General features: G+C 31.1%; 1 protein-coding gene across 1 annotated transcript in view; it reads right to left on the bottom strand.

The window, feature by feature from the left end:
- Positions 1-15,983, bottom strand: part of LOC143062499 (calcitonin receptor-like) — a 41,867-nt gene extending 25,884 nt beyond the window's left edge. The window contains exons 1-4 of the mRNA XM_076234172.1: positions 15,756-15,983; positions 11,299-11,356; positions 7,035-7,479; positions 6,381-6,472 (exon numbers count right to left, since the gene is read on the bottom strand). Of these exons, the coding sequence (XP_076090287.1) occupies positions 6,381-6,472; positions 7,035-7,479; positions 11,299-11,346 (585 nt within the window). The 5' untranslated portion in view covers positions 11,347-11,356; positions 15,756-15,983. The remainder of the gene's footprint in view (positions 1-6,380; positions 6,473-7,034; positions 7,480-11,298; positions 11,357-15,755) is intronic.
- Positions 15,984-25,265: the final 9,282 nt, after the last annotated feature.

The following is a 25,265-nucleotide window of genomic DNA, read 5'->3' as shown; positions in this document are numbered from 1 at the left end:
CTAGCTAAATCCACCATTTTCATCGTAAATTAAATAATGTGACTATTGTTGTCATTCTTTTGTTTGGTGAGAAGGAATCACGTTTACGGCCAGTTTTAATGGATTTCCCCTTTTGGAATCTACATTGGAGTTCGGTATTTTTGTTTTACTTTTTTATCTACTTTCAAACGCGGTACAAATTGATTCTAGATGTTCGAAAAAATGATGACTCTCTATATTATGTATAAGTATAAACCATCAAAGGTACCAGTCGCTGACGTTGTTTGAAACTTTTCAAAAGAGGTATACTTCTCGTGGTCGCAATATAAGGTAGTCTGTGGTCTCAATTAAAATTATTTACAACTTTTCTATTCGTATTTATTATAGCTCGCTTCACTGTTTGACATTAATGTATGTTGATAAGAATGTTCGGCCTATAGATAACCTTTTTTATGTCGTTTGGTTGCTATTGTATTACTACAGTTCCAATAACTTTCTCCTTTTTTTAGCTCACCTGGAGCAAAGGGCCAAGTGAGCTTTTCTCATCACTTTGCGTCCGTCGTCCGTCGTCGTCCGGCGTCGTCTGTTAACTTTTACAAAAATCTTCTCCTCTGAAACTACTGGGCCAAATTAAACCAAACTTGGCCACAATCATCATTGGGGTATCTAGTTTAAAAAATGTGTGGTGTGACCCGGCCAACCAACCAAGATGGCCGCCATGGCTAAAAATAGAACATAGGGGTAAAATGCAGTTTTTGGCTTATAACTCAAAAACCAAAGCATTTAGAGCAAATCTGACAAGGGATAAAATTAATTATCCGGTCAAGATCTATCTGCCCTGAAATTTTCAGACAAATCAGACAACCTGTTGTTGGGTTGCTGCCCTCGAATTAGTAATTTTAAGGAAATTTTTCAGATTTTGGTTATTATCTTGAATATTATTATAGATAGAGATAAACTGTAAACAGCAATAATGTTTAGCAAAATAAGATCTACAAATAAGTCAACCAAAATTGTCATTTGACCCCTTAAGGAGTTATTGCTTTTTATAGTCAATTGTTAACAATTTTCATAAATTTTTGTTAATTTTTGTAAATTCTTAGGAAATGTTTTCCAATGTAATTACTGGGCCAAGTTCATTATAGATAGAGATAATTGTAGCAACAAGAATGTTCAGTAAAGAAAGATCTGCAAACATATCACCATCACCAAAACACAATTTTGTCATGAATTTATCTGTGTCCATTGTTAATATGCACATAGACCAAGGTGAGCGACACAGGCTCTTAAGAGCCTCTAGTTTATTTGAAATATTGTTACTAATTTTGAGTTACTTATCGAGTCTTCAAAACAAAATAGCTACCCTTAATTCCAAGATAGTGCTTTTATAATAATTTAGAATTAATTTTCCTTTACTGGAATGAGCTACATAATTAAACAGATAGAGAAATAAAAACCATCGAAATACATGAAATTCAACTTAAAATCATGGTTCTATTATGCAAACGAAAGTATTAAATCGACACTTTATCTCACATATATATGAATTAGGGACATACAATGAAAAGGCCTATGCAGTAAGCCACCGTTATGAATACATATGAACTTTAGAATTCACGGCCGACACTCGGCTAACCGAGAGATTGGTCGGTTAATCTATATTGAGTATGCGGCTATATCGGCGGTTGGTCTGTTAATCGGGTTGGCTGAAGTCTGTTAATCATGTGTTATCGAGAAAATCATTGCAAGTTCAGTATGTTTCATTGTATAACTTTTTAAAAATATTTTTATAATAAAAAATATTCATGTCTGACAAAACAATTCAATGTACTGAATCCAGTGGTGTAATATTTTTTTTCTAGCTTCGATAAACGTTCTATAAAATGAAAGGGCGGGTTACTCATCAATACTTTTACACACACAAATTGTACACAAAATGGCACATTGGTCGAATTTACTTGCATGCAATATTTTGAACATCGAAAAAAGACAGGCATTATGTTTGTTAACCATAATAATATCATTGTGTGAAAAATCTTAACGAAAATCTGTATTTTGGTGACATTAATCAATTTTTATTTAAAACCTGGTCTGTTAATGGGTCAGATGTATAAAACTCGGTCTGTTAATTGGTCTGTTAAGAGTTATGAATGGCAATAAAAGTATAATTTTATTGCTACTATATGGGGTGTTGTCGGATCATGGGTAGGCTCAAGACGAGCGTCTTAAATATACGGAAACAACACCTGAACAATGAAACATAAAACATACGGAAACAACACATGAACAATGAAACATAAAATATACGGAAACAACACATGAACAATGAAACATAAAATATACGGAAACAACACATGAACAATGAAACATAAAATATACGGAAACAACACATGAACAATGAAACATAAAATATACGGAAACAACACATGAACAATGAAACATAAAATATACGGAAACAACACATGAACAATGAACAATTTAGACAATAGAAATTGAAAATTGATAAAAATGGTTTCAAAAAGTGTAATATTAAAGTAATATTAATTTCATCCAAGAATGGGAGCATTTATCTTGAGGATTCTGTTCAAAAGTCATCGGCTACATTGGTAACAAGTATATAAATCAGAGATAAACGTCGTAATGTAACTAAACATCAGTAAGTAAAATTTATTGGGATGCTAGAATGTAAAGAATAGAGAAAGAATGATATATGTTATTCAGGTCTCAGACAGTATATACCCTTTCTGAGACCTGAATTACACAGGTAATGTTATTTTTCAGTACAGGTATTTGTTGACAACACATATATATTGAAAAACCCAACCTGATATTTTCAGCATACGTGAAGGATTTTCTAATTTGCTGTGGACATAATTTTATCATGTATGTAATAATTTATAATAACACTTTTAACATTAAATTAAAGTATTATAAGTGTAAATTGCGTGATTTTGTATTAAAAATGTATTATTGACTGAAGCACGTCATTATTTTCCCTCTGTGAGCCTCTGACAGTCTGATAGCTCATGACCACGTCACATAGTAACCGGTGTTATGATGACGTTTTTGAGGTTTCAATTGGGGATAAAAACGTCGTATATACCCCGGCAGTTTCCTGAATATATACTGACATCTCTGTGTTGTTATCCAATCACAAACCTCGAAACATTTGTAATCCGTAATATTGAGTAAGATAAATAAAATGTAGAGAAAAGTGGCATAACAATTTAAAGAATACAGAAATAAACAACACCCCCAACCCAGACCCTCATGGTATACACGAGAATCTGGATGGAGACGCAGAATATAGAATAATAGACATGGACAGTAGAGAGTGGTGCATTGCTAAAAAAGAGAGAAAACAATAATAATTGTTTAAGAATACAGACATTAAACACCCTTGGGTGATGAAACAGTAACGCATTGCGATGTACTCAAATTGGTGACAAATGCTAGAAGTTTACATGCGGACAACTACAGTTGTCCTCTGCACTGATGTAGAAAGGAACTAAACCGAATAAAATGAATTAAAACTTAAGATAACCAAATGTAGCTACATTCGATCCTTCCTTTTACTTCTTTAGAATGATTTGTAAACAACATATGATCAAGTAATAGAAGAAAAGAAACGATTGGATAATGCTGATGAATTAGGGTTTAACGTCCAGTGACAAATATCATGTGCATATGAGAATAACAACACGTTATATGTATATATTGAAAAATTGCTCCAACTTAATGTGTACTATACATATATTCTTATGTTGTATTGTTATACCACTGTCCCAGGTTAGGGAGGGTTGGGATCCCGCTAACATGTTTAACCCCAGCCACATTATTTATGTATGTGCCTGTCCCAAGTCAGGAGCCTGTAATTTAGTGGTTGTCGTTTGTTTATGTGTGACACATTTGTTTTTCGTGCATTTTTTTTTTATATAAATAAGTTAGTTTTCTCGTTTGAATTATTTTACATTGTCATATCGGGGCCTTATATAGCTGACTATGCGGTATGGGCTTTGCTCATTGTTGAAGGCCGTACGGTGACCTATAGTTGTTAATGTCTGTGTCATTTTGGTCTCTTGTGGACAGTTGTCTCATTGGCAATCATACCACATCTTCTTTTTTATATGTATATCTATTTTTCTTTTTTTCTTTTTGGGTTGCTTTTTTCTTACCTAAATAGTTCTCATTTCTCTTTTTTTTTTTTTTATCATTGTTTGTACTGTATTATGAAAATTATTGATGTTGTAATGTTTATTCCTTTTTGGGCCCATAACAGGAAATAAAAAAATATCTTTTGTACCCAGTGCTGTATCAGAAAGACACATTAAATCGGATTTTAGAACGTGCTACTTTAATTTGAACAGACACAAATATTAAGGCTGATTGAAAACGTTAATAATAAATGCATGCATATTCAAGCGGCCAATCCATATCACGCTATATTGAAGTGACACACCTTTCAATAAAATGCAAAGAAAGTCCAAAATAAAAATGTTCTTACTAGAAGGATACTGTTGCTCCGTATTGTCATTTTATTTACTCAAGAACATCTCATTCTTAACTTTTTCAATGGGAAAATATAAAGGTAGCAAAACTATTGTTGTGGCTAAATAACTCTTAACTGACACAATTTTAATTGTCCAACCCATTAACAGACTTTATTCCCATATTTTTTTACTAAAACGTGCTATTATTACGTTATATTACATTTATGAAATATTTACTTATTTCAGTCTATTTTTTAGAACCAAAGTACTTTTTTGTGTCCTTTAAATTATATCCAAAATTGTTTGTTTCGACTTTTATTAAAAAAGATTGATGTGCGTATAAGCATGCATACTACATACCTGCGCGACGCCTTTTAGTTTTGCTGACTATAAATTGTTTTTACAGGTGGGAAATGTTCTATGATAGATATCATTTTGTCAGACACTTTTCTTTTTTTCATTTGGTTCTTATAATATGCCAAAAATCTGTATATTTAACAGAGTTTGACATTAAATTGTGCGTTTTACTCTTAACAGACGTATAACCAAGCCGATTAACAGACGAACCGCCCATATAGCCGCATACTCAATATAGATTAACCGACCAATCTCCCTGTTAGCAGAGTGTCGGCCGTGGAATTGTAACATTTCACATACACAAGGTTAGCATATATTTGTTCAAGTGTTTGTATTTCATACAACCCATGGGTGTCTGTAATTCTTTGTGTGTTCCCTTTCCTTTGTCTGATATAACTATAGACGATTTGATTTTCATCAATGTGTAATCTGGATACTATTTTAAAATACGTTCATATCACTGACATAAAACCAAAGTGTACTGAAATCAAACGACAAACTATATAACTTCTATCATTAGATATTTCAGTTGTATATATTGGCTTTAATTTAATATCTGACAATTCCATTATAACACATGAGACAAACAAACGTGGTTTATTTAATTACCGTCGAACGGTAGGGAATAGCCTGCTGTCTTTTTTCTCTGTTTTTCAGACACCAATTATATCAATGTCCATTTGATTATTTTCCATTTACATTATAACATCGAATTGCTTCGTCTTTCAGATAGAAACAAAAACAGATGTAAAATGTGTGTTATATTTTAAACATAATTATATTATCATATGCTTTAAAAGGATACTAAATTTTCTCTCAAGAAGTTTTGAAATAAAATCCAGTTGAATATTTCAATGACCAATCTTCCAATAAATGTCTCCGTTTCCCTGTGTTCACCTAATTGAACATTTACATAACAACATCAAGCGATGTGAACAAAACCATATGTTTGAATGAATGTACATTTTATTGTGTCAATGAAGAATTTTTTTGTATCTGTGTCAATGATATTTATCTAGAAAGTTTCTATTAAGTCAGGCAGAATGACAATAAATATTAAAAGGAATAAAAAAAAAAAATAGAAGTTGTATGATTGCCATTTTATGAATAACTGCAGTGTTTACATTTTATCTATTAACATTTTTGAAACAACGAAATTCAGAAATTTGACGTAAATGACAGTTGCTATGATACTGTACATGATTTAAGTAGGAAGATGGGCATGCCACCATTTGACTTCTCTTGGGGTTGTTTTATCAATAAAAAGAGGGGAAAGACCCCAAAGAACATTCACACCGTCAACGCCATGACAAAGAAAGAAACTATAAAATACGAAACAAACATAGAAAACTAAAGACTAAGCAACAGGATCCCCACAAAAAGATACTAAGTATCAAATGAAGATAATTTCAACACTGTCGCCGATGATAAAAAAAAATACTAATAATATTTTACATAAAGGCAACAGTAGTATACCGCTGTTCGAAAATCATAATATATTGACATTCCATAGACAAGTAACCAATGAAGTTACAACGTACAAGTTTAACTTACATGAAAGTTCAAACAAGGTTGATAATTGGTCCAGGGTTGTCCATCTCGTATTTGCCATGTACCATCAGATGCACATGTCTTCTCAGCTTGTACTGAAATAAATGATTGTGATTTGAAATTAACTATAAATAATGAATTCACACGGTTCAAAATTTGTCATTTGAAGTATTTGATATAAAATAGTGCAAGTATTACAAGTGTTTAAATAAAGGCCAGATGTATTTCACATATCTTAAAGTTTTCAAATATAGAAAAAAAATAATCAGCAGCTGACCGAACAACAAAATAGAATTATGAATGATAGTTCCGTATGCTGAACTTATTAGTGTTTTTGTCGATGAATCTTATACGCATTAATAATTAAGAGCTACGCAAGTGTAAATGTTTTGATGTTTACAGGGAAAATTAAAAAAAAAAAAAAAAACATACTGTTTAAATATTTTTATATAGTTTATAGATAATACATGCTGTCTTGTTTTATATTGTAGCTTTGTACCATCACAGTTGTTTCTATAAAACACAATTTCGATGAAGCAACATTACATACTATTTATAGCAGTTATCTTCTATTTACGAGAAAAACTAAATGATTACGCTATGAATATGACATAAGATTTTCAGAGTTAATATATAAAATATAACAAGAGAACTTACTTGTTGGAATAGAAAATGATATATATGCTGGACAAGAAAGGTAAACAGACGTACTAGGTGGGGTATCGTCCCAACAACCCCACCCATCCCAAGTTCTAGCACATGTTCCGTTTGTTACAGGTGGTGCAGAGAGCTGCCTTCCACAACAATCATGTGCATTTATACAGCAAGCATGCCACCGTTTGCATTCGTCGTTTGTTAATGTTGAGCAAATACGACTAAAATTGCCGTTGTCTGTTATATCTGGTACTATATAATTATCGGCTATCGTTTGATCTCTTTCTCGGAGGTATGGTTCATGGATGTTGGCGCTTAATGATTTCCCATCTACAGAGAAGAGAAAGTCATAACACCATGCACATGAGTATAAATCAAATGTTGCAGGGTCATGATATCCAAGTCTTGAATGGCACTTCTTATTTGCCAGTGTACTTGTTAAACTAACCTGAAATTTGTATAATTGTTCATGATAAGAATGAACAAATATATAAGGCAATTTACAAGATACAGTAACTGGGAATGATTTATGTATGTAATATTTTATAACGAAACATTCCTGTCGACTAACATAAGATATGATATTAATTATAATTAACATCAATGTTATAGATTTCTCTTTACTTTGACAGTAGACACTCAAAGAGCACCATCATGCATGTTACACAGTAATCAACATTACCAAATACATCCGATAATATACATGGCCGCAAAAATGCACCGGAAAACGCAAACTTTAGAACATGAAAACAGAAAAAGTTTGATTAATTATTATATCTTTATCATAGCAAAAGACGTTTTAGCTAGCTATCAAACCAGGTTCAATCCACCATTTTCTACATAAGAAAATGCCTGTACCAAGTCAGGAATATGACAGTTGTTATCCATTCGTTTGATGTATTTGAACTTTTGATTTTGCCATTTGATTGGGGACTTTCCTTTTTGGAATTTTCCTTGGAGTTCAGTTTTTTGTGTGATTTTAATTTTTAATGCTAAATTTGTAACTTTCGACCAAGAACAAGTGAAACACTCAAAATAAAAGCATGGTTTCCAATTCGTGTGAAAGATTGTTATTGCAGTTGTCTGTTACTATACTTATACCCACATGTGTAGTTTTTTTATCAGTTTTTCAACTTTTCCATATAAAAACAAATATTTTATTTGCACTATCACGGTGGGTATGGTTGTCCTGCGAGAGAACGTACTGTGCTGGTGATTTGGTCCTGTCAGGTGCTGGTGGGTCCTGATTCTGTGCTGGTGGGTTTGTTTACATTGTATCAGAACGGCAATAAAACGACTGTTTTGTTGCTTAATTTTTCTCTGATGCGTCATAAGTACTATGCAAAGTATATTACAACAATATTATATTGCAAAAGTCGTACAAGTTCGTTAAACGGAATTGTCCTGACGCTGTGCTAGTGATAAAAAAAACGGTCCTGGTACTGTGCTCCAATGTCCTGGTTCTGTGCCTTTATATTTTAGTTAAAACAAGCATATATTCAAGATCAGTGATGCTGCATTGTTATTGACTAATTAACTGTTGTCTGCTTTCTTGAAATTGACATTGTTGTGAATCTGTTTACTGTTATTATGAGAGAAAAAATACACCTATTTTTTTTTTTTTTTAAATTAACTGTAATTTTATTTATTGGCCTGTTGATGGAACCCTTCTTGCCCCTTTTAAGATAAGAAAATATGTTAACGATTTTCGGGATTACGATCATTTTGCAAGATTACCAAAATACGTTGTAATTTATACAATACTTATATAATGCAGATGATGTGGTATGTTTGTTGTCAATGGAAAAATTTCCATAAGAAACCAAAGAAAGTATGTGTTAACAACCATACGTCATCGTACGACCTTCAACAATAACCGATAAAATAAAAATGTAAAAGGTTTTGCATAAAAATGGAGAGCAAAAATATCGAACAAAGGACTTTCTGAGCGTTTGAATCATATGTCTTTAGCAGCTTTAAACACATTTGTTTGTGAACAATTGAGTGCTGACTATAGGAATGACAATAGTATTGCGGGTTTGCTGGTTTTGGGTTTTTTTTTCGGGGGAGGGGGGGATGGGGGATTAGTTAATGCGAGGCTACAGTGAAAGTTTTAAGCTTGGAATAGTTTCCCGTAAGATTTAAAAGTTGTATTTTAAAAGAAAAATGTATCTTATAGCTATTAAGAATCACTTGCTGTATCTGTAAGATATTTTCAACATTTTTTTTTGTCTGAAGGGTTATCAGGTATTTTTTTCAAAAACCTAGTACACACTAACAAAACTAAGATTTCTTAGCTTTTTCATTTCAAAATTCCAAAATAGCTTGTTAGCTAAACCGTGAGGTCATTGTTAGGTAAGGTAAAGTACCCTCCTTTTGAAGTAGCCTGGTCCTACAGACCGAAAGTTTACTATATACTAGAATATGTTTGGACAATAAACATTAACTTCAATTCCTGTCAGTTTGTATTTGTCCAATCAAATCCCAGTATGTATTGAAACTCCGCCTACCTATTGTTTGAAAATATCCTTGTAGCAAACATAGCAAGCAAGTCAATCAAAGTTATTTTTTGCATGCTTTTAAAGAAGAGTTTTACTATATAATGCAAAGAAGCGTTTAAGTCTTTCGCCAAAAAATACTATCAATTTTTTTTTGTCCTATGTAAACTTCCGTACCATTTCCTTCCATTCATGATCATTAAATTGAACTGTAAAATATTTCTTGGTACCTTCTTAATTCCGTTATAAGTCTTATGTAAACATAATTATGACAATAACTATTGTGCGCACAAGATTCACTGCACACTTTTAATTATAGTTCTGCTTAATCAAACATTAAAATGTGAACTTAAGTTTTGAGACTTTTTTAATCGACACGATTGGATTTTTGCATATGAGAACATGGTTTATCTATTAGTTGAAAATGCGGCTTTGAACTAGCTTTCAGTACCTGTGAGCATTTGTTGTTCAATAATGTGTGTCTTTATGTTATTATTTTTGTGATAAATTGTTGTGTTGCTACACCACTGTAACAATGAAGGAGGAAATGGAGGGGGGGTTGAGTAAGTGGGGAGGGGTATGCGGAGCGCTAACAAACATGTCTATGCAGCATGGGCTTTGATCATTGTTGAAGCATCAATGTAAGGGGCATTTAATATCTTAATAAAACTATTTTTATTTCAGATAGTATATATTGTTATCTGATATTGGACGAAAGAGGTTGCCCTGTTATGTAATTGTGTAATACAAGTAACGATCATTTGAAAACACATATTAAACAGCCAAATGGATGCACAAGAGCTAAAATAGGAGTCATAGATCCTATTGACAATAATTATCTGCCCAATTTTATTGATTTTGTAACATTTGTTTCAAATATGAGCAACTTCTTATCCAAAATCACCAGCACCGTATCAAGACCCACCAGCACAATGACAGGACCCACCAGCACAGTATCAGGACATGAATAAATTGAAAAAATGCTAAATTTTAATAAATTGCAATGTTTTTTCACAAAATAGTTTTGTCGTGTGGATTGCGGTATAGAAAGCGGACTCTATGAGCATTTTTGTTTTATTTTTTCAGTTCGAGATTTTCTGAAAATGAGCATTTTTGTGTTACGCTTACTGAAACAGTTTAGAGGGTCAACTTTTTAATGGTTTACATATGAACCCATAAGAAGCAAAATTGAAAAATCTCAACTGTTTTCTTCTATTTTTTATGAGTGAAAACGTCAAAAATCATCATTTTCGTCTTTGTTTACATTTTTTCATTGATCACCAGCACCCGTCAGGACAGAATCACCAGAACAGAACATTCTCTCGCAGGACAACCATACCCACCGTGACTATAACAAAATAAAAAAAAAAACATTAGCTAACTTAGGTAAGCGAATATTCAATGATAATTGAATCTAACACAAAATTAATAACAATTGAAATTTTAAGTGAAAAAATAAAACTGTTAATATGATGTGTATTCGGAATAAGTCAAATTCAGTTATGTCAAAACTGAATGTTCGTGTAACGTATGCATGACTAATCAAATCTTAGAAGTCTAACGGTCATTATTCCAAGAATGTGCGTGATGCGTGATGCTCGGTGATGTTCAGAAATCATTTGTAAGGAAAACAGAAGTTAAATGTAGTGTGGTAAATAACGAATTTCGACAAGTCCTTGTCGTAAAAACACCCATTAACATTTGCATAACATACAAAAATAGTTAATTTATAATTAGATTTCGATCAATTTAGAATAAGATATACTCACAAACATTATTGATATAAGGAATGACGTATATTTTGTACCAAGAGTCATAATTATTTCCCTGCAAAGGAAGAAATGACAATTTCTATTTAACAAATTGTAATAAAAGAAAAAAAAATACAACCATATAACTACCCTGTAAGTTCTTTTTAAAATTTTGTCTTATGCAGAATCGATAATCAAAGCGACAGACCTATCAGTAGATAAAACGTGTCCATTGTTAAGACGGTCATATTTACATGAGAGATACGAAACATTCCCGGTTTATTTCTCTTATCCGTAAAATTAATTTCCTGCCTTCGGTCAAAGATGATTTGATGATAGTATTATTTTTTCTATAAGATTTATTAGTTCCGTCATGACCTTATCACATCATTTGTACTTGAATTGGACGTAAGAGTTTCCTCCAATTATACGACAATCTGGATTTGTTTTGTGTTTATATGATATAAACCCTCTTACATCCAAATAAAGTCGATCGGACCGAATAATCATCAACGATATTTACGTGGCACATTTTTACTCTGACAACTTCATAATGATGACTGAAAAAATTGTCTTGTGATGACATTTATCTAGACTGACTGTAATATTGAATGAACGTCCGTGTCAATAATCTATCAATACAATCAGTGTCATGTCCTATAGCAAGCAATAAAGAATTACATATCAAGTACAACATGTAAAGACGATACAATGATAATATAAAAGGTGAGAACACATTTATCACATTTTAAAGACCTATCGAAGTTTCAGATGGATAAATAAATTTTAAGTTACAAATGGATGATTGCAAATCGTACAGTTGTCAAGAATATATGTTCCAACACCCAGTCAAAGTTTAACTTCGACGCATCTGGTGATTGTTTTTGTACGTTATTTTTTATTATATTAACTTCTAATATAAGAAGAATAGAAATTTGCAAGAATTGTGCACATGAAAATACTTAAAATGCAAATTTCTTTTTCCTCATATAACGTCTGCAGTACAAGTAATTTTGTAATTATTCTGATTGTTTTCACCAGTGCGTGTTATAATTGTGCATGGTAAATCAACAAATCCCCTCTGTCCATTTTGTTATTAAAATTTAAGGAGAAACATAGATTGAAATGATTATAAACCCAATCTGAGAGTGTCCTGGAATATCATATTGTTTAGGTTTCGATGGAAAGTGTTTTTCAGCCTCACTGGTAATTTTCTTTTCATTTAACAATATTGCACGCTGTTAACAATTTACATCACAAGTCCAGCATTCTAGTAAAAGGTTCCTTTATTTTATACAAGAAATCTAGGATTACTCTCTGGTTATCATTATATTACATTACATCTAAACTAAATCGTAATATTTCAATCTAAATCATGAATAAACAAGTTTATATAAATTCTTATTTATCGATATCTATTATCTAGCTTGTTTGGGAAAAAAAGCTTCCTAAAATAGTTCCGTTATCACTTTACTAGTATCGTATTGAAATCTCTTCCTGGTTTGGAATTTTACTAGCTCTAGTGGTGATTGGTATGTCTGAATAATAATTTCAATAAAGTAATTTCGATTCTTTAATAAATATAGTAAGCAAATGTGTTAAAAATCTATTATTACATTTTTTTTTCAAGTTTTTTTATCTTGAGAATTAAAGGAGAGAAGAAAGTCGACATCAGAGATGACGACATGTAAATAAAACTCCACTTGCTCATCAAAAGGGTGATAATATCAGTTGTTGTGCACCTATTGTTTAAATTCAGTTATTTTATCATAGCATAGTTAACTGCTATTTTTGTTTATTTGTCGATTACTTTTCAGAAGGTTTTAAAACGACATTTCTGATAAAAAGATACGAAGAAGAGTTTACAATGGACAGAGTAAAACGCTATAAGATGACAGCACCAAGACTAAATGAATTTTGTTTTTAAAACAATGAAAATTAAAATTAAGAGATAAAGATTGATGCCCCTTATGCAGAGATGTGTATTACGAAATTTTCAATACGAAAACAGCAAAAATACAAAAGTCGAAGTCACAGAGGAGAATTTCTGTACATTTACCAACAGTAACTACTGTTCAAAGTAATACTGTATCGTGTACTGTATACTGTTTCTTTGTATTTAATATGGGGATGATATGGACATTTATCCAAAAGGTTGCAGAATATTCACAGACTTTTTTTAAAATATTTTCTATGTTAAATTTTAAACTTAGATAACGCACTTGACCATGACGTACTAATACTTTTAAATAAATTTAAAAAGATCCTAAACAAACTTTATATATTTACAAAGCTTCGTCCTGAGTCACTAAAATATAGGGCAATGTAGAAGGTGTACTTGAATAAATCTATACTTATACATGTTGTAATCAATACATTTATTTATATACTTGTTTTAGGGAAGTCATTGGTAGAACTGAATGCAATTATTACTTTAATACGAATTGTCAAATGAAGAGGCTGCGGATTTTGGTTTATAAATTAACCATATACTTAGCAATGAAACAACAAAAGGATTAATAATTATAAACGGAACAATAAAAAATAAATGTTGATTAAAAGCTGGCAATACAAAAGCAAAGAGAAAAAAAAAACCAGACTAAATATATTCCACAAAACAACACACACATTAACTATAGACAAAGTAACATAATGGTTGACTCAATTACTGATTCAGCGGGGTAAATAAAGGCAACAGTAGTATACCACTGTTCAAAACTCATAAATCCATGGACAAAAAACAAAATCGGGGTAACAAACTAAAACCGAGGGAAACGCATCAAATATAAGAGAACAACGACACAACATTCAAATGTGACACACACAGAAACGGACCAAGCATTAGACAAAATTCTATGAGAATAACAAATATAACATCAAAACCAAATACATGAATTTGGGATAGATAAGTACCGTGATACGTCTTATAATAATGTGAATTCACACTCAAAAATAAAAGAAAACAAACGACACAACGGAAACACAACGTTAAAATGTAACACACACAGAAACGAACTGTTATATAGCAATGGCCATATTCCTGACTTGGTACAGGACATTTTTAAAGGAAAAAATGGTGGGTTGAACCTGGTTTTGTGGCATGCCAAACCTCCCTCTTTTATGGCCATTTGAAATATAACATTAAAATGACAACACAAAATTACAGGACTACAATATAAATAAATAGGAACATACAAATAATAGCTAACAAAAGGCAACAAGTTTAAAATTTTTATACGCCAGAAGTGCATTTTGTCCACACAAGACTTACTAGTGACGCCCAGATACAAAAGTTTGAAAGCCGAAACAAGTACAAAGTTGAACAGCATCGAAGACCAAAAGTTCAAAAAAGTTGTGCCAAAAACGGCAGGATTTTTGTTAGGTACCAGAACATCCTTATTATTTAGAATGATTTATACTTTTGTAAACAGTAAATTTTATAAAATGACTATACAAAAGATATACATGATAAAACTGAAGTATTAACTAATTACAGGAAACAACCGAAATACATTACATAACCCGACAAAATGCAACACAAAAAATAGAAACATCTGAATAAGTGAAAACCTCAACGCCAAGTGACGTCATATTTGAAATTGTAAAAAATGACAAAAAAATGAAGTCACATTTGAATTTGTAAAACAGATATCAAAAAATAAAAAAATGACGTCACATTTGAATGAATAAGATAGAATTAGGATTGATTTAAGATTATATTTGAACTAAATACTGATATTACATTTAATAACAATGCACATTTCAATACTTATTAATAGAAAACTAATGTAGCAATTAACTATATTATATAGCTATGTCCGGTTTGTTTTGAATCTTACTTCACACGTAAAACATCGTACAGATTACGTTGAACAAAATCAAATTTAATAAATGAAGGGGTAAAACCGTTACAGCTAAACAATTCAAAAAATATGCGTTGCAAAAAAAAAACAAGTCATTAGTAGTAAGTTGTATCATTGCGATCATAACACATCTTCTTATCATATATTTTTGTTTAATATTAAACGATAACTAAGCAGTAAGCAAGCAACAAACATATACACGACAAACAAAAGTTTTACACGAGAATCAATCAAGTATAACACGAGTAAACAATCATCACAAACGATACAAGCATATTTCACAAGAAAAAAAAACAAGAAAAAAACAATCATTGCAGAAGAAGCATACCGGCATTTAATTATACTATGAAATCAAAACACATTGAGACTTCAATGTAAAATCCCTACAGATGTAAAGACTGTGTAGATAGTAGACTTATTATTATTATTATTATTATTATTATTATTATTATTATTATTATTATTATTATTATTATTATTATTATTATAACTTATGAGGAAGTCATTAGTTTATTTTGTTCATCTATTAATATGCCAGAGTAATTCTTTTCAAGAGAATAAACAAGAAAAGAAAAGAGTTCAGATAAAATTGAAATGCAATGTATGTCTTACCTGGGAATAAGAATAGTAAGTTATTAGTCCAGAAAGTAGATAGTGAACTGAAAAAAAGCAAGTATAACTAAAAGCAATGTATTATATACTACGGTCCCTCACAAATACAATGAACTATGATTTATCAGGTATATACAAAACAATGCATTAACTCTCGAGCATTAACTACCAAGTCTCCTCATAGCTGCAATGAACTGTGATTATAACCAGAACAATGTATTATAAACTACTTTCCCTCACAGATACAACGAACTGTGATTTTATAACTATAACAATATTTTATATACAACATTCCCTCATTGCTACAACGTCTATTGATGCTGAGTATAGCAGCTATAGCATATAAACGTAACCGATCAATAAAGTCATAGTAAGTTATTAATGTCAAAACTTTTATGGGATGAAAATAATATTTAGCGGATTATCATGTTTAAAGCGTACAATCGGCATATAGTCTGTATTAAATTTGTAACATTTAATCAAGATCCTATCCATTGCAGAACGCCATAGATTGTTATTACTTTACGTTTTTAATCTAATAACAATATATTTTATGTAATATATTTTCGTCAGTAAGTTATTTTATTCAATCTGTCACTACATAGATTTACACAATTATTTACTATGTCTTCCTTATGAATGGCTAATGAACCTCTTTGTTCAATCCGTTTTTTTGTGTCATGGTGATTTTCATCATATGATAAATGTATATTAATTTGAATGTATTGTTCCAACAATATCATTGCCTTAATAATATCTATATTATTGAAGCTTTGTGCTGGTAGCATACACTACGACCAACAATTATTTTATTCATCTTCTTGTTTAGTTGGGATTTAAACAGCGAAAATTACTGTTTTGTTGAAAAACAGTAAGATATAATATACTATTGAAAATTATATTGCTTAAAACACTTTTTGGAAATGTATTTGTACGTTAATGAGGTGTAAATATAATCAGGGTAAATGTTAAAAACATCAGAGAATTCATTCATCTCATATATGCATAAATTAAAGTTAACGTAATAATGTTTAAATCATTCATGGCTTTCAAGCACACAGTCATTGTAGGAGGTTTACAAATTTTAGGATTATATAAAGGAAATTAGAATTTAAGCTGATCTTGATTTTCTGGATATCCATATTAGTTCTGAACAAAACTACTCGAGTAAGGACGTGACATTGACCAACCAATGTTATCTTACCTGAAAGAGTATAGTATTGTATAACACGTCACACATGATGCTAGAAATTAATAATGAAAATCTGATTTCTCAGAATATCCTCCAAGATTAGTTTTCTACATTAAATTTTGTTAAACATTGTTTTTTCTTTACGTTGTGATTCGTTTTAAAAAAATTAAACTTGTTATAACACGTGTCACGGTACTTATCTATTCCAAATTCATGTATTTGGTTTAGATGTTATATTTGTTATTTTCAACGGATTTTGTCTAATGCTTAGTCCGTTTCTGATTTATGTGTGTGTGTGTGTGTGTTACATCTTAATGTTGTGTCGTTGTTCTCTTATATTTAATGCGTTTCACTCAGTTTTAGTTTGTTACCCCGATTATGTTTTTTGTCCATGGATTTATGAGTTTTGAACAGCGGTATACTACTGTTGCCTTTATTTGCCATTGGATTGATGAATTTGAATTTCCATGTGGTATTTTGTGTCTCTCATTTGTATTGTTTTTGCAAGACATCACTTTCTTTGTCTATATCAAGTATTGTTCTGCTTTCTATTTTACTAACTTCAAGCGGAACCAATACCATCCACCAATAATTGAAAACAGCCTTATGGTACAAGATGAAAAAAATTGTGATGCGCTTTATTGCCCACCGTCAAATATACCTGTTGTGTTCTTCAAATTCGTATTTTCATTTGCGTTTTAACATGTTTTGATTCGAGCGTCATTGATGAGTCTTTTGTAGACGAAACGCGCGTCTGGTGCAAATATAAAATTTCAATCTTGGTATCTAAGATGAGTTGATTTCTTACCATACTTTATTTATATAAGATTTGAATAGTATTGATGCATTTGAGTTTTGCTGTCGGCTCTTTCATTATCAAACCTCAGATACGTAGGTGTTTATGATGAAATAACATATACAAATAAACCTACTTGTATCATCAATATATGTAATAGGAATTGTACAGTTAAATACAGCAAAATGTAACTTATAATCATAACATTCAACTAAAACATACGATATTCATTTCGGGGAAAGGTTGCTCCGTCCAGTCTTTGTATATGATTGAAATTGATATACAAATGCGTATTAAAGGCAGAAAAACAATAACGTTTAATTTGATTCATTTGTTATTGCAGTGTTTGTTTGACGATTGATTTAGCTTTGGTTTGTATCAGTGTAACAGTATAATGTTGTAATGAGATAATTTTGATAGTTGTGTTATCAATTTCACATGTAGATTCATTTGTACTGATGTTATTGATTGGCTCGGTGACAACCTTACATGAATTCAAATAGTAGAACATTTTCTGTGTTAAATTAAAAGAATACTACGTTATAAAGAGAAAATTTGAAATCATACTGTATTATTGTTTACCTTTTCTTAGGTGTAACGTGCATCAGATACTTTATATTGATATTTCCATGGTTTTGTTTCTTTTGAGTAACTGAAAGATTTTTACGACTGCCAAACAAGTGAGGGGTTCAGCAAGCTATTAACCAGGTTTAATCCACCATTATACATAAAAATTGCCTGTACCAAAACTGGAATATGACAGTTCTTATCCACTCGTTTGATGTGTTAGAGCTTTTGATGTTGCCATTTGATTACGGACTTCTTGATTTGAATTTTCCTCGGAGTTCGATAATTGTTATTTTACTTTTTACATATAACAACATGTTCAAAGTTTACTAAACTTGAAAATGCAAATAAAGTATAGCATACATCAAGTAGGTTTTGAAATTATGCGTTTGTTTTTAACTCTCTGTTTCAAACGGATTTGGTGTTTTAAGTATTAAGAGGTCAATTAGAATACCACGCTTGAAAGTACGTTAAACAAGCACTTTACCTACAAATAACTCATCAGTTGTGCTCAAATTCTGAGAATCATATTAATTTCAAAGTTGAAAAAGGTATATCGATCTATTTGAGCTTTTGAGATAATATACAAAAATGAAGAAAAAAAGGTAAAACTCGTCATTTAACATGTTTAAGGAGTATAAAAAATGGTTCAACCTATTATTTTAAATGGAAAGTAGGTCGATCTCAACATTTAGAAAAAGCGCACCTTTGAAGATTTTTGATCAGGTGAGCTACGGTATATGTCTTATCTTGATATTTCGGCAAATTAAGATTTATACTTGTTTGGTTAAACCTTTTGCAATATAAGAGAAGATAAATTTTAAAAAGAAATAATGATACTTTCATTTGTAGCAAGAAATAAAACATGTAGAACTTGAGTAATAATACTTTCTATCATTTCTTATTAAAACATCTGTTAGTGGTCTTCGGATAATGAAAGATTTTTTTTCGAATTTAACGGAACAAGACCGGACCTTAAAGTTGAGACCATTAATCCTTGCTTGACACTTGTTCCTAGATTATGGTCCACGTTTCTAAAAAATATTTTTCTTAGAATTCAAGCAACACATAAAAAGATTTGTCGGGTAAACCTTTCTTATTTTTGCTAACAGTATTGAAATTCTGATACTACTTTCTGCTTCAATAACGGAAATGATTAATTAAGGTAGGATACATATTAAAGTCGGGATGGCCTGTTTTGTGAAAGGAATGATTAGTTTACAAGAAGTAATGTAGGATGTTAAATGTTACAGTTACTCAGCTTTAGATTTATATTTATTAGTTTTTAGTACATAATGATTTTCTGCAGATTTAATTTGAATTTCAATGTGATTTATAGAGTATGCAAGAATTTCATTATATTGGAAAAGTAATTGTCAACTTTTTTACTCTTGGAAATTTATTTGCATTTGGCTGTTTTTCATTGTGACAGATATACTATTGTTATAAGATTTGTGCAATGTACCTATACTAGACAAGTATATTAAATGCAAGGTGCTGTGTCTCGTCAAGAAATCACATACACATTCTGCGTTCAGTTTATTTACATTTCACATTGAGTCATTTCAAATTTTTATTATAGATGGTATTTTTAGATTGAAAATGTCCTTTAAATTAAAATTTTTAACATTGGTATTATCAGTTTATAAATGTCATTTAAATGACATGTTATATCGTTGATACTATTAACTTAAGTCTCTTTATTTCCATGTAGCTCGTAAAAAAGAGCTACGTATCGAGGAGGTATTTATTACAAAATGTATACGGAAAAGGGCAACCTTAAGTTGTTGAATAACAGTCGACGAAAGGAAGACGAATAGAAGTAGATCTATTTATACTTCCGTGTTGTCTTGAATCATCTTTTATATTGTCATATTTATAAATCAACTGTTTACAAAACTTCGAATTGTTAGAAACAAAAAGACATTTGTATTCCAAATAATTGTGCTCAGTCATCTTTAACGTTATTATTTTTTTTTGCGCTATAGCTTTTTTATTCCAGGTTACCGATAAGTCTGATGTATACGAAACGTGTGACTGTATGTCATACGAACCATGAATCTGGTATGTTTGGTGTTATTTACGGTAACAGAAAAATAGGTCAAGTTTTTTCATCCTCCTTTGTTTTTGTTTTACACAAAACTTTATGGAAAACTAACACCGTAACACATAGCTCGCTAATGGAATCCTATAAATGTAAATACAGGAAAGCGCGTCGGATGCATGCAGTTTATAAAGTTTTATTGTAATCAATTAACGCTTGGTTCGAACCAAATTAGGCTTTTCGTTTCACAATTTGATTTGAAACTGTAAGCTAACATCTTAAGAGATCATATGGAAATTGTATACTCTTATAGATTAAGGCAACAGTAAATGTTCAATTCTTGTAAATCTATATCCTGTGAAATAGTTATCATGAAGAAGAAGGTGGTTTTATTCCTTGGGTAATGATATGTGAAATCCGTGTATATGAAAGCACATAACTATATAAGATATGCCTGATATACATGTAATATACAGTATTACTAGTATAAAATCAAAACTATTTCGGATATAGCTACTGTAATACTGCTTGTAAAGGCCATGAAGACTAAGAACAAATAATCAAAATGGAACTTATAACAAACATATCTGTTTTTGCCCAATTCTTTATGTGCCTTTCAAAAAGAAATAACCGTAAATACTAGGCTTATAATGTTGTGCCCAGGACGATCGTTTACGAGGCGTATTCGTATCAAATTAGTTTGAAGGCAAAACAAAATACGATGTTGAAGAGCATAGAGAAAAAAAGTTCCAAAAACTTAATTAAAAACGTCTAAGGCTATCTTTGTATGGGTTAAGACAAACTTAGTGTTCATATTGAATTACCGGAGCAATGATATTTCATGCTAACACAGGAGTGCTAACTACAGGAATGGTGATACTCTGAAGTCAGAAAAGTCCACTATTAATGGCATCATATGTTGAAATGACCATTAATGAGGATTTAGTATCACTGTATTAAGTGAACTCATATTAAGGTTAGCATATAGTCTAACCTCTGGCCAGTGCGTTCTTCGTTGGTTTTTAAAAGAGAATGATAAGCCGGTCATATCAAAGGGATTTCGAACATATTCATTAATATTATACAAAAAAAACCGACTCGGGAAAGTAGGTTCATGTACGTATTATATAATAAATGTCTAATGTTCGATTATTTGAATATAAGAAATTGTGGTATGAGTGCCTATGAGACAATTCCCCATCCAAGTCACAATTTTCAAAAGTAAATAATTATAGGTCAAAGTATTTTTTTCAATATTTTCCCCAAACCCCGTCAGTCTTTTTTTTCGAATTTACCCGAGTAACTGAATCATGTCCTTCTCATGGTTCAAAGATTGCAGGTATTTTATTATTAATTTAGGTAACCTAAGGATGATTGTAGCTGGATATTTTGAGAATGTGTTTTTGTAGGAACATATTGACAATATTTACTTTACCATGATACGAATATATCTGTATTGACAATAAATAACCACAACCATGTACGATACGCACCATTTATATAATACAAAATCGGTTTGGATCGCATTGAAAATAAATATCCTTCACCAAATATAGACAGGGTCGTATTCATAATGAATAACCTTCATGACAGTCGGTCTGGATCGTTATTGCATAAATAATCTTTATTAGGGACGGTCTGAGACTTATGTACAATAAATTCAATGTTATTCTCTTTAATATAATTACTGGGAATATTTGAGAACATTTTTCTATTTTAAACGTGAGTGATCTTCAATCAAATGCCAAAGCAAAACAGGATGCAATCGATTAGTTAAACTACAATTCTTATCAATTATATTATTGAATTATTACAACGATGACTTTCAAGAACTTCTGAATCAGACTAACAAGTTCTTATAGGCAAGACAAGGTTGTTCATTATTTCAAATCAATTATAAAATGATCGTTAAAGAGGGGCAAAAGATAACAATTAGACCTATCTTCTGAAATATTTTGAAATGATATAAATAAAGGTAAAATATGTCTTAGGCATACGAATAGGTACAACTGAATTTCATAGACCTTGTCAAAGGGAAGACGGGTTTCGTGAATGTTAAAATGATTACTGCAAACAAAACTCAATAATGTTGTCATCAATTGCGTTTTAATGAAAATTGAAGCGCATTTCTTATCGAACCTTTTTGGTATTAATTTTAGAAGCACAGGAGGAAGTTACAAAAATATGTAGGTTTGTGATGAGATTAAATCTAGTATTGGTTATATGCATAGAATATAATTTAATAAAACTTAGGACTACAACATAAGAATCATAAAGAATGAGATTACACAAAATGGAAATTTATTAATTATAAAGATGAAAATGGTTATCGCAATTACTTTATGAATATAAAAAAAAAAGACAAAAAACTGCAAAACACTACACAGTAAACAACGAAAAGACGAAACATTAGTCTACAAAACGGTACACATAAAAAAGACAAAACAATAGCCTACTATAAAAGATTAAGAATGAACAAAGAAATCCCCAACAACGACCAAAACTTTGAACTTTCGAAACACTAAGGATTTTCTACCAAAGTGAAGATTTCCCTAGATGTGTTTGACATGAGTTATCATTGATATGGTCATATTTGGCACAACTTTTTAGATTTTGGGTCCTCAATGCTCTTCAACTTTATACTTGTTTAACTTTATAACTAGTTCGATCTGAGCGTCACTGATAAGTCTATTGTAGACGAAACACATGTCTTGCGTATTAAATTGCAATCCTAGTACCTTTGATAATTATCAATTATATAGTAATATTCATAAATGTCATGTAACAAAACTTGGAATTTTCGAAAAATTAAGGATTTTCTTGCTCTTCAACTTCTTCCTTCATTGAGCCTTTTTAACGTCACTGATGAGTCTAATGTAGACGAAACACGCGTCTGGCGTAAGTACAAAATTAAATTCTGGTATCTATGATGAGTTTATTGTGAAATACAAAAATGCATTACATTGATAATTCATAAAGTTCAACACAATTATGATTCAGTCCACAAAACATGCGCAGGGATAATCAAAAACTTTTCTCACAGAATCCTTCTAGTGTGCTGTAGGGGCTTGTTTACTTTCGTTGGCTAACATACTTTGTAGATGAAAAAAGCTGAGGGTGTAAATAGTCACACTATAAGACTTATACAGTTAGTAATTTTATGTCGTAAATTCGTTGGGTGTTGTGACCCGTTGTTATTATGTGGTGTACATTGTTCTTATGTACTATTAAATTATTTATTTATGTTTTTCTCTGTACTGAGTATTCTTATTTGTATTTTAACTGTATTCCTGTCACGTAATGTTTTAACGGTATTTTAAATTTCCATACAAGCAGGTGGTTAAGCTTGCTATACAACTAAGTTCAACCCACCATTTCTTCTTAAAATGTCCTGTACCAATTCAAGAATATAGCAGTCGTCTTCAAATAGTCCGTTTTTATTTATGTTCGCGTTTATTTTGTTTCGTTGATTTGTGACTCGGATTTGATTTCGGGTATTTTTAGCATCACTTTCTTTTGATAAGATTTTTGAAAAATCAAGAAATATGAGAGTTAACAAAGAAGAAACGCTTGTGAAGATTGAGCACGTAATTTACCCATGGCATGCAATCGTCTATGGGAGGGAATCTGCAAAAAACTCGATCCTGCATTTTCTGGTATAGCTTATCACCAAACAGCATAACATAGCTGATTATGAAAACCCAATATACATTAACACATCATAGGTACTGTCGACAGGAATGATCAGATTGATCTGGTATTTTACACCTCTCACCTAGCTAAAAGTTGATTGGGCTGTACATTTTAATGATTCTTAGTGTTTGTTGACACGAATCTACGATATTCATTGACTTAATGTCAAGTTCAGAAATAAGCACCTTTTGCTTGTTTCTGGATCATAATTGTGAATTTTTTTTATAAAATGTATTTGTATTATTCATTACAATTTAATACGCCGGCGCGTGTTTCGTCTACATAAGACTTATCAGTCACGTGACGCTCAGATCAAAATAGTTATAAAACTTAACAAGTACAAAGTAGAAGATAATAAAAGACCCAAAATTCCAAAAGGTTGTGCCAAATACGGCTAAGGTAATCTATTCCCTTGGATAAGAAAATCCTTAGTTTATCGAAAAATTCTAAATTTTGTAACTGGAAATTTATAAAAATTACCATATAATTGATACTCATGTCAACACCGAAGTGCTGACTACTGGGCTGGTGATATCTTCGGGGACGAAACGTCCACCAGCAGCGGCATCGATCCAGTGGTGTAAATAGCTATCAAAGGTACCAGGATTATAATTTAATACGCCAGACGCGCGTATCGTCTACGTAGGACTCATCAGTGACGCTCAGATCTAAATAGTTATAAAGCCAAACAAGTACTAAGTTGAAGAGCATTAAGGACCCAAATAAATATTGATTAAATCAAGTTCAGTTGGGATTTAAAAAATTAAAATAATTGTACTTTTATAATTTCACAGACAATTTTAAATCTAATGTATTGACATCTATTGAAAGCTATAAATTGCATTTCTTACCAAAACAAAACTGCAATAAACAATGTGGACAGCTTCCTCGTTCACTAATATGACTTCTCATCAACAATGACATTATAATCTAAGACAAGAAATAAAATATTTATGGCACGATTTCAGACAATTTGTTTTAAATGTCTTATATATTAAATAGAAATGATCTGTAGACTTTCAAATTCAAATTAGATTAAACCATGTCACTTTTGTGAATTGAAGGCTATTTATATTTTTGTAAAATATTTGAAGTCAATTTGACAAGATAATGATAGATTACATAAAAAGATTTATTTCTCAACATTGGTCTTAACCTTAGTATGCAAAAAATGAATAAAACAAAGGTTCGTAATTAACCATAATATAAATACAAAGC

This window comes from Mytilus galloprovincialis, chromosome 2 (genome assembly GCF_965363235.1).
Source record: "Mytilus galloprovincialis chromosome 2, xbMytGall1.hap1.1, whole genome shotgun sequence".
In the NCBI taxonomy this organism is placed as follows: domain Eukaryota; kingdom Metazoa; phylum Mollusca; class Bivalvia; order Mytilida; family Mytilidae; genus Mytilus; species Mytilus galloprovincialis.
The sequence above is the reverse complement of the archived record's forward strand: the minus strand, read 5'-3'. Positions and strand labels throughout refer to the sequence as shown.